At 41.3% G+C, this 11,773-nt stretch overlaps 1 protein-coding gene across 1 annotated transcript; it reads left to right on the forward strand.

The window, feature by feature from the left end:
* Nucleotides 1-9,027: 9,027 nt before the first annotated feature.
* KIF2B (kinesin family member 2B) lies at nt 9,028-11,073 on the forward strand. Its single transcript, XM_061140933.1, has one exon. It carries the CDS (start codon nt 9,028-9,030, stop codon nt 11,071-11,073), a length of 2,046 nt encoding a protein of 681 aa, XP_060996916.1.
* The last annotated feature ends 700 nt before the right edge of the window (nt 11,074-11,773 follow it).

Consider the following 11,773-nt stretch of genomic DNA (forward strand, 5'->3'; position numbering starts at 1 on the left):
TGCACATTCACCTTGGTGAAACAAAAATGGACCAAGGGGCCCAAATCCAAGTTGAAATCAAACTCTTTAAGTTGTTTTTTAAACAGAGCTTTATTTTATCACACCATAAATTCTTTCTCCAGTATCCTTTAAGTGTGACTGGGCATCTGTAGGTATTCATTCTATCTATGTACTTTTTCACACAAACTTTAGTCATTGTTTTTCTATCATAATTCAGCAAAGAATTCTCATTATTTACCAGATAGATCAAAATTCACTTTCAAGAATATTTTATAAAGTAGAAATACTTAAATCACTTTTGGAATGAGGTTTAACTATTTCAAAATTAAAAATATTCTTACTTAATGGTCAGAGAAGAATTGACATATTTGATCCAATCTCTTTCTTTCTTTTTGAAAATGAGGAAATGGAATTTCAGAAAAGTGATGTTTCATGCTCAAGATGAAACAAGTTTCAATGCCTAAGCTGACAACCTAGGTCTTTTACTCTGGGTCTAAGGCTCTTCATATTAAAGCTCTGTGGCTTGTTGGTCCTCTTCTTTACACAGTGACAGTCTAATAGCATAAAAAGAAAAATAAGCAATAAATAAGCAAATAAATATAGTAATTACAAAATATGGTAATAAAAAGCAACATTTACCAAGTTTTTAGTGTGTGGCAGGCAGCATTCTCAGCACGTTTTCCATTAATCTGTATGCATTCCTTATGTACTCCTTTGAGGCAGATGCTACTGCTAACTTTGATAGATGGACAAACCTGAGGCATAGAGAAACTGAGTGATTTGTTCATGGTCACAGAACTAGGAGGCAGGGGAGCAGAATTCAAACCCAAAAGAGACAGAGTCACAGGGCCATTAAGTGTAAGGGCCAGATTAGGAAGGAGCCAGTCCCCAGCAGAGCAAGGTATGAAAAATTCTTGAATTAGCAAAAAGTTGGATGTGTCGAAACACTCAAGGAGGAAGAATGACATAAGACAACAGGGAAAAGTGGCAAAGGACAAATCACACAGGGTGGGGAATGCGTGGATAAAAGATGAGTTTTTAAGCAGTGAAATGGAAAGCACTGAATACTTTTTCAATGTATCATAAGATGATTTGAATTAGATTTAAGTTCACTCTGGCTAGAGAATCCTTATTGAGATTTGGGAAATAGTTTGACAATCATTTCTTTTTTCCTTTATTCATTAATTCAATAAGAATTTGCAAAGTGCTGATTTTAGCACCTAATCTCACCCCATATTTACTTATTATAACTTCCTAGAATAAGAACTATCTCTTATTTACCAAACTACATATTCCCTAATAGCAAATGGTTATAACTAGGTTTCCCAAAAATTCCTGAAAGCTAACAGCTTATACAACACTAACACATGTAGTGTATTTCCAGTAGTCATGTATGGATGTGAGATTTGCACTATAAAGAAAGCTGAGTGCCAAAGAATTGATGCTTTTGAACTGTGGTATTGGAGAAGACTCTTGAGAGTCCCTCGGACTGAAAAGAGATCTAACCAGTCCAGCCTAAAGGAAATCAGTCCTGAATATTCATTGGAAGGATGGATGCTGAAGGTGAAGCTCCAATACTTTGGCCACCTGATGCAAAAACTGACTCATTAGAAAAGACCGTGATGCTGGGAAAGATTGAAGGCAGGAGAAGAAAGGGGATGACAGAGGTTGAGATGGGTGAATGGCATCAGCAACTCAATGGACTTGAATTTGAGTAAGCTCTGGGAGATGGTGATGGACAGGGAGGCCTGGCATGCTGCAGTCCATGGGGTTGCAAAGAGTTGGACACAACTGAGCGACTGATCAACAATAACATGTCCTTGAAATATAAACTAATCAACTGGTTATCTCTATTAAGTCAACCAATTGTTTAAAGAAAATACTCTTTTTTTCTGGAATCAACTGTTTATTTTGACATCATGTTCTACTCCTTAGAATTTTAGTTTTCTCGCTTTGTATTTCCAGATAAGAATATAAAAATCATTGCAAAATAGTAAATATACATTACTCTAAGAGGTGGATACTAGGCTCCAACAATGATAAGTAGTGTTTATACTCTCAGCTACAGAGATCATACTGAGACATGGCACAAACCTAAGGGTTTTCAGTCTTGGTAGAACATTCACCTTATATACTTAGCAAATAGACAAAAGAAATAAAAAACCATGAGTATCCTGAAACATCATAAATTTCCCTCATGTATCCAATAGCTTGATTTATTAAGTATCTACTATGTACAAGGTGCTATTCTAAAGTACTATGGAAGGGATAAATTATATGCATGTGATATGAGGCTTTGATATCATGCAATATTACCTCATGTTGTTAGACAATAATACCAAAGATTAGATTTTGCACTAAACATTTTGCAGAAACCTAAAAGTTGCTTTCCCTGTAAAACTGCATTGTGTCATATTTACTGAAGCAGAAGTATCTTCAAACGTTCAAAAGACTAAAAATGAAATTTGAATGGCCACAGATGTATCAAAGGATCATTCATCTTTTGACTCACAGAACCACAGGTTCATAAAATCTCTGAATAGAAAGAGACCTATGGGGCATTCAGTCCAATGCTCCTGTATTCACAGCAACAGAAGAATTACCTGGGGCACTTTTAAGTTATATAGATTCCCAGGCTCTGCCCACTAGCGATTGATTCAGCAGGTCAGGATGGAGCCAGGAAATCTGTACCTTGTGTAAGATTACCAGATAATTCTGATATATAGCCAGGTTTGAGAACGCAAATTTAGTCCAACACCTGGATCTGTTATTTAAACATGGCCTGTGATATCTTTCCTAACAAGTTGTCATTTACGATTAATCTCTGCTTTAACATACCTTAGAATAGGAGAACAGGACCTTGACTCTAAGGCAGCTGTAGTTGCTGTAGTTATTAGAAGGTTATTCATGTTGTATATACATGTATTATAGACACTTATGTGTAGTTGCCTGTTGATATGTGTGTGTGGGTGTGGGGCTTGCTAGGTAGCACTAATAGTAAAGAACCCACCTCCCAGTGCAGGAGACTTAAGAGAAGTGGGTTTGATCCCTGTGTCAGGAAGATCCCCTAGAGGGCATGGCAACCCACTCCGTGTATTCTTGTCTGGAGAGTCCCATGGAGAGAGGAGCCCAATGGGCTATGGCCCATAGGGTTTCAAAGAGTTGGACACAATCAAAGCAACTTAACATGCACGCACAAGTTGGGCATGTGTGCTCAGTCATGTCTGACTCTTTGTGACCCCGTGATAGCCCACCAGACTCCTCTGTCCATGTGATTTTCCATGCGAGACTACTAGCATGGTTACCATATCCTACTCCAGGGGCTCTACCTGACCCAGGGACTGAACCCACGTCTCATGTGCCTCCTGCCTTCGCAGGTGGATGCTTTACTGCTGTGCCACCTAGAAAGCCCCGTTTGTAAATATATGCCTCTAAAAACAAGGCTGTAAGCTGCATGAGGGCAGAGTCTAGGGCTATTTTCTTTACTGTTTCACATTCAGCACTTAGTTCAGACCTTGACATTTAGGAGGCAGTCATTAACGTTTGTTGAATATTTATCTAATTGAATGAGGTCCTTCCTTTGTTTGACTTGATGTCTCTCTGAAACATCCATCTACTGTGCTAATTTTTATAATTCCAAGAAACTGGCTACGTCCATACTTCAGATACTAGGTATAAAAACACAAATAAAGTGCCTTCTTCTCTTCTCTCAAGGCCCTTAATTATTTACCTAAAAAGGCTGAGGCAGATACTTTTAATCAAAAGTGGTAATGTAATGTCAAAATAAGTATGAAATAAAGGTGGGACCAGTCCATCCTAAAGGAGATCAGTCCTGGGTGTTCATTGGAAGGACTGATGCTGAAGCTGAAACTCCAGAACTTTGGCCACCTCATGCGAAAAGTTGACTCACTGGAAAAGACCCTGATGTTGGGAGGGATTGGGGGCAGGAGGAGAAGGGCACAACAGAGGATGAGATGGCTGGATGGCATCACCGACTCGATGGACATGAATTTGAGTAAACTCCAGGAATTGGTGATGGACAGGGAGGCCTGGCGTGCTGCAATTCATGGGGTCGCAAAGAGTCGGACACAACTGAGCGACTGAACTGAACTGAACTGAAAGGTGGGAACTGACAGGAAGGTAACTAATCTTGTTGCAATTAATGTAGAGGAAGGAGATATATAGATGTCAAGACATGTTTTTCAAGGTAAGTGTTTCTGGGACTTCCCTGGTGGTCCAGTGGTTAAGACTTCATCTTCCAATTCAGAGCTGCCAGGTTTGATCCCTGGTCAGGGAGCTAAGCTTCCACATGCCTCTGGGACGAAAAAAAAGAAACATAAACAGAAGCAATATTGTAACAAATATGATAAGTACTTATATATAAAAACAAAACAAAAAAACAAAGCAAGGGTTGCTGAAACTTGGCCTCTGTTCAACCGTGCCAAGTATAAACGGGGAGACAGAGTTTGGGGTAAAGTGAAAAAGACTAACTTTTAATTGCTTTGCAGGCAAAGGAGGCCATGGTGGGCTAATGTGGCCCACCCTGGAGATGCTAGTGAGGAGTTTTACTGTGTTCAAGGAGCAGGGTGTGATCAGCTCAGGGACAATTCAGGGATTGGGTGGCATCAAGGTGAAGTTTCAAGCATTGTCAACCTTCTGGTTTCAACTAGTCTAGGGTCTATGTTCTTGTGGTCAGCAGTTTTCCTCTGGAAGGGGTCTGCTTCCTGTAAAAACAATTTAGGAATGTGTGTCAGGAATCTATCTGTATCTTTCAAGGAACTCTGAGTTTCATGATTCAGCTATGTAGCAGAATTACAGTCTAATTTGTTACCAGCTCCCCAGCCCAAAAGCTATACTTTGTTTGTACATCTTTACCTTTCCCAATCACTAACTCTTGAGTCAGCATTTTACTTCAAAAGACAAGGACAGAGGAGCTTGTACATGGTTTCACAAGTGATGCTAAGTTGAGCCTTAATGGTTTAGCACTTGAATTGCTGAACATTCACGTACATTAAGTCAAGTAGAACAAATTATATTCCTCTTCTATAGGATAGCCTTCTAAACATAGATAACTCTGTCTCTCAAACTTTTTCTAGGACAAATATCCAACTTCCTAGAATTATTTCTCATGAAACTATAATTTTTTTGTTTGCTTGTTTGTTTTTGTCCCATAGCAGATTAAATAATCTAAAGAAGACTCTGAAGGCAAGAAATATAGCAGATGACTTTCAAGTTAAAGAAGTGCAGCTGAACTCCAAAGGCATCTACTATACTCATGAATAACATGATTTCTGTAGTTACAGTGTGAGTTACAAAGCAGCAGCACTGACATACAGACCATCAACAAAACCCAAGCATCCTCCCTCAGCATCCTAAATCAAACTGAAAGCTGCAAGATGATCAACACAAATGGATTTAAAATGAGACAAGGGCAATTGTTAGTCTTACCATCTTGGTTAACCTCATAGACTAACTTCCACAATCAACAGATAAACAGAGGAATCACATAAACTTTTCCAGGTAAGCAGTGCTATTTAATAAGCTATGAAAAGATAGCTCGGGGTTGATGTTGTCATAGAAACAATTCTTGCCTATTAAATCAGTGAGAGGGCAAGAAAAATGTGGACTTACCTGTTCTGGTTAAGTGTAGTGCATGCAAAAGATGTTGAAATGTCAGAAGGCAGAGATGATACCTGCAATGGTAAAATACTATTCTCGTTTTAAGTTAATTTCCACCCCCGCCCCCCGCTTTCTAAAGGCATACACTTAGTAAGGTATCTACCTACTCTTCAAGGAAAAAAAAACAAGAACTTTTAAATTGGAAATGATGAATCCTATTTTTAAAAAAAGATTTGAGAGAATCTACTGAGCTCCTCTGAAGAACTAAATTAAACTCAGATTGCATCCATCTAGTGGAAAAGTACAGACCCCCAAGGTGATCAAACACTCAGAACAGCTGCTAGATGTCCATTAAAACCATGCAAAAAAGGCACTTATTTGATGCATTTCTCCTGGGAGGTTTGTATCTAAAATGAGACTAGAAATAACATTGCCTCCTATAAAGTAACTCTGGCAGACCCCAGCTGGGGAATATACTTTTAATTAATAATAAAAATATTAAACTCATTTCCTGTGCTTACTTCCTCCCACACTACCCTATACCTCTATATGAATGGCCTTTGAATAAACGGGGTTCCAAATGAAGCCATTGTTATATCAGTTGTTTGTTAAGGCATGGGCTTCTTAGCTGCAACGTAGAACACAATGTGAATAAGTTCCTTGAGAATAAGTTCCTTTGGCATAGGGAATACAATATGGTAAGCATTTCATATATATGTTTATATCTGTGTGTGTGAGTGTGTGTTTGTGTATGTGACTGGAGATTTCAAAGAAACAAGGAGGTTTAGAGAGGCTATTTTAGTCAGAGGACAGGTAAAGTATTTCTCATAGTGTGTGTCCCAGACCTGGGTTGCATCAGCTTCACCTGGGAAATTGTCAGACATGCAAATTGTCAGTCTCATACCTCAGACTCACTGAATCAGAACCTCTAGGATGGGGCCCAACATTCTGTGTTCTAATAAGCTCTGTAGGTGAGTTTCATGTACTATAATACTGAGAACCACTGGACTAGACATCAGTAATTTGAAAGAAAATGTCATGCTTAAAGAACCTCAAGATCCTCAGTATTGCTCAACTTTAGACTACCTGTAGACAGTGGGAAAGTTTGAGGATGAAAAAGTAATGCAAGATGGCATAGTGCATGACGTGCCCTCTCCTGGAATGTGTACTGTATTAAGATGATAGAGAGCTACTAAGACATCTGTAAGCAGGTAATTAAATTAACTCTAGGGGCAATGTGAGAAATAGGCTGAGTCCCTCACTGGGTGAAATTGCCCACCGAAAAAAGATGATACAATAATTGGCTGGGAGACTAAAAGATGCCACAGTTACAGAAGACTTCTAGAGACTGGGCAAGGACTACCTAACTTCAAATCAGGATGGGCTGAGGAGAAGGAAGAAGTCAAAGGTCTATTTCACGCCTCTGTTAGTGGTTAAATGCTAAAGTGACTAAGGGCAATTAAAAACACCTAAGAGGTGGGTCTCTCTCCTTTCTACTCTCTCTCTCTCTCTCTCTCTCTTTCTCTCTCTCTATATATATGTGAATCTCCAAATTAAAAAAAAAAAAAAATTAAATTGTGCTAACAAATGAGATACCCTAAGGAAACTAAGAGAGAAGAGAACTAAAGGGGAAAAGCCCTGAAATAGCTAAAAAGAACTTTATGGGTATGCTGGACAGCAAAATAAACTTTAGTCTCTGATTTGTACACCTCCCCACAGACCTAGCCATCTGCAAAAGCTACTGGTTTAGCTGTAAAAATAGGGTTAACTGAGAGAGGCTCTAGATTTCATAATTTTGAGAGAGGCCTAGTTTTTTCAAAGGTAAATATTAAAAAAAAAAAAAACAACTATTAAGCACTCTAAAGCAGCAATATTTCCAAAAATAATAATCTAAATTAACAAAAAGAGATTAAAACATTTCACTAATTCCCTTTAAACTATAAATAAATAAAAGATTAACTTTATATATTGATAATTTGGCAAATAAAACTAATAATCATAAAATCAGGATTAGGTAAAGCCCTCTCTCCCATCCTTTCATTGACATTAACCACCTCCCTGAAGGGAGATAATTACCCAACTTACTCAATACCACTCCCCTGCAACTTCTTTTCAAAAAATGTTCTTTCAAAAAATGTCCACTTAAAAAAAAACAGTTTATAATAACTTATTTCCATATGTTACTAGGTCCCAGGGAGAGTTGTAAGGACACTTCATGCTACTATGTAACTGTCCATGCAATTATGCCCTGATTCAGGGCCCAAAAGGCAATGTGGTACTTGGGGGAAAAGAAAGTTCAACACAACGTGTCACTTTAATTCTCTTGGCCTTTCTGGCAGTTGATGTAAATTTTTGTTGTTTTTTGTAGAAAAAAAATGCAACCTTGCCAGAATATACTGCCTCTGAGCATTTTAGCTGCCTTCCCATCTCCCATTCCACAAGCCCCCCTCGGCTCACCCACAACAACTCCTCAAAGACACACATACACTGTAGGGTAAGGAGTGGGTATAAGATGAATTATCTCTTTCCACGAAACACCACTCCTTTCCAAATTATGGATAATGAGGCCAGAAGTATAATTACTGAAGGAGTTTGGAAAGTTAATTACTGAAATAATCTAAAAAATTGTGGTGACTGCAATGAGTACAACTCACTTTATAGCTGTCAGAACCACTTAGAATGTGATAAACATCTTACGTTTGCAAACCCAGATGCTGCACCAAAGGAAGCTTCATATTAGCAAATTACCACAAGAACCCATTACAGTCAACTCATTTTGATTTTGTAATGAGAAATCCCATTAAAAAGGAGTAACTTTAAGTTGTGATTGTTAAGTTGTGAAGCAGGTGAGAGACAAAAGAAAGATGCCAAGTCTGAGGAAATTTGTCTGGGATCCTCTCCTTGAAGCCTGTAATTTGCAAGCAGCTCTACCTTCCTTGTTCCCACTGTTCACCGGAAGGTTGTGAAGTTTAAGGTAACACTCACTGGATCTCAAACACAAAGCAGTTAGCTTTGAGACTGCAGGTCAAGAGTGCAGGAGAAAATGGATATTTCTGAACCGTAGGCACAAATGTCCATGGAATACACACTCCACTCCTAAATCTTACTGCTATAGTCTCCGTGGCAGAGGGTAACTTCTCTATTCCAGCTGCTTCTGCACCTAGCACCGAGCATCATGAGAGAAGTGATTTTTCCCCCGGCACTCTCCACTAGATGCCCCAGGCTCAGCTGCCTCTTCCCCATCCCTTTGTGACGCAAATGGCCCCAGGCCAAGGCCTACTGCTCACAAAGGCAGGTGCAAACTAGGCGCACACTCAGTACTCTGGGAGCTTCAGACTGGTCTGGGCTCAGGTCCTGCTGCTCCAACCCCAAGGCCAGGGGCGAGCCCTGACACCGCCATCACGCGCTATGGCCAGCCAGTTATTCCTCCCGGTCACCCCGCGCCTCTCGTCCTTGACGCCCGTGAAGCCGCACTTCGGACAACTCCAAGCGGGCATCAGCGTGGCAATCCAGCGCACCGACGGGAGAATCCATCTCGCAGTGGTCACAGAGGTCAAACGGAACAACGCTTGGGTCACGGTAGAGTGGGCCGAAAAAGGAGTCAAAAAAGGTAAAAAGGTTGCTCTAGAGACCATATTCCTGCTGAATCCAGCTCTGACCTCGGCTGGGCCCTCCGCGCAGGGCAGGGCTTCGCGCTCCGGGTCTCTGGCGCCCCCTTCAGTCATCGGGGACCAGCGCACAGCCGCGCGGTGGGCTATGAGGATCCCCCAGAGAAACGAAACGCCCTCGGGGGACAGCCTGGCCGTGAGAGTTCCCAGCAGCCCTTGCCTGATGACGCAGCGGAAATCTGCCTGCCTAAGAGAAATTGAGAAACTGCAGAAGCAGCGCGAGAAGCGCAGACGGCTGCAACGCGAGATTCTCGCCCAGCGCGCCCGGGACGCCAACACCGGAAATGCCAACTATGAGATCCGGCGCCTGATCGAGGAGTGCCGCAGGCGCTTGCGCGGCGGCCGGATGGCCGGCCCCAAGCCGCGGGATGGCCGCCGCATCTGCGTCTGTGTGAGGAAGCGGCCTCTCAACCAGCAGGAGGCCACCCGGGAGGACCTAGATATCGTCACCATCCCCTCGGACAACGTGGTCATGGTGCACGAGTCCAAGCAGAAGGTGGACCTCACTCGCTACCTGGAGAACCAGACCTTTTGCTTCGACCACGCCTTCGATGACACCGCCTCCAACGAGTTGGTTTATCAGTTTACTGCCCAGCCTTTGGTTGAGTCCATCTTCCGCCATGGCATGGCCACCTGCTTTGCCTATGGACAGACAGGCAGCGGGAAAACGCACACTATGGGAGGAGGCTTTTCGGCAAGGGACCAAGAGTGTTCTAAAGGCATTTATGCCATGGTGGCGCAGGATGTTTTCCTCTTACTCAAAACTTCCGCTTATGAGAAGCTGGACCTCAAAGTCTATGGGACGTTTTTTGAGATTTATGGGGGAAAGGTGTATGACTTGTTGAACTGGAAGAAGAAGCTGCAAGTCCTTGAGGATGGCAACCAACAAATCCAGGTAGTCGGGCTGCAGGAGCAGGAGGTGTGGTGTGTGGAGGACATGCTGAACCTCGTGGAACTAGGGAACAGCTGCCGGACTTCAGGACAGACATCAGTCAATGCCCACTCTTCCAGGAGTCACGCAGTGTTCCAGATCATTTTAAAGTCTCGAGGGAAACTGCATGGCAAGTTTTCCCTTGTTGACTTAGCTGGGAATGAGAGAGGAGCAGATACTGCCAAGGCCAACCGGAAAAGACAGCTGGAAGGAGCAGAGATTAATAAGAGTCTCTTGGCACTCAAAGAATGCATCCGAGCTTTGGGTCAGAACAAGTCTCATACCCCATTCAGAGCCAGCAAGCTCACACAGGTGCTCCGGGACTCCTTTATAGGCCAGAACTCCTCCACTTGCATGATTGCTACTATCTCTCCAGGGATGGCCTCTTGCGAAAATACCCTCAACACTTTAAGATATGCAAATAGAGTAAAAGAAATAACTCTAAATTTAAGGCCTTGCCATCGTTGTTTTTATCCTGCTGAACGTGAAATGCCAAGGGTATTGAAAAATCACATTAGAAATTCAGAAATGTCCGTTCAGGGGGAAGAATTTATTAGTATACCTTGCCTACAGAGTGAGGAGGAGGAAGAGACTGAAGAAATCAAAGTGCTATCCTCTCAATTAATGGATACAATTTCCTGGAAGGAATCAAGTCAATGGCCAGATAATAAAATCCAGGAGACATCTGATGGGGTAAACTGCAATGTTGACTTTTGCATTGCCCAGTTACTGTCCATTTTGGAGAAGAAAATAGATATTCTGACTGAGATTCAAAGGAAACTGAAATTATTACAAGCTGACCTTCAAAAGAGCAGGCATGGTGAAGTCAATGGGGAGAGATCAGATCTGAAATGATGAATACAGTGCTGCAGTTTCTAAGTTTCTCATAAAGGAAATTTGTGTAAATGATCTGGATAGAAAGATCCTCCTGGAAGGTTTAAAACCTCTTTAAATATGGCTGTGAGAAATGTCCTCTTTCTTTTTCTTTTGTATTTCTATAATTTATTCTGTAGGACAGTGATTTGTGACCTGGAGCCATTTTACTCCCTAGGGACAATTGGCAATGTCTGGAAACATTTTCATTAGTCAGAATTGGGTGTGAGAGGAGTGGTTGTACTAGAGTATCACTAGAATATAGAATGATACTAGTAGAAGGCCAGAGATGCTGTTAAACATCCTACAATATATGGAATAGCCTTCAAATAATTATCCTGTTGAAATTATGAAATTATACGTATAAAATCAAATATAAAATAATAATAATAATAATATATTTTAAAAAATGGTAAAAAAATCAAATATATAAATCAAATATATAACAAATCAAATCAAATATATAACAAATAATTATCCTGTTGAAAGTATCAGTAGTACTGGGGCTGAGAAGGAGAAGGCAATGGCACCCCACTCAAGTACTCTTGCCTGGAAAGTCCCATGGACGGAGGAGCTTGGTGGTCTGCAGTCCATGGGGTCGCTAAGAGTCAAACACTACTGAAGTGACTTAGCAGCAGCAGGGGTTGAGAAACCCTGCTGTTGAAGAACCTGGTTGTGTTGA

The sequence above is a fragment of the Dama dama genome, chromosome 5, assembly GCF_033118175.1.
Source record: "Dama dama isolate Ldn47 chromosome 5, ASM3311817v1, whole genome shotgun sequence".
Classification (NCBI taxonomy): domain Eukaryota; kingdom Metazoa; phylum Chordata; class Mammalia; order Artiodactyla; family Cervidae; genus Dama; species Dama dama.

Coding starts and splice junctions, on each gene's coding strand:
- KIF2B (XM_061140933.1), top strand. CDS start 9,028: ATGGCCAGCCAGTTATTCCTCCCGGTCACCCCGCGCCTCTCGTCCTTG.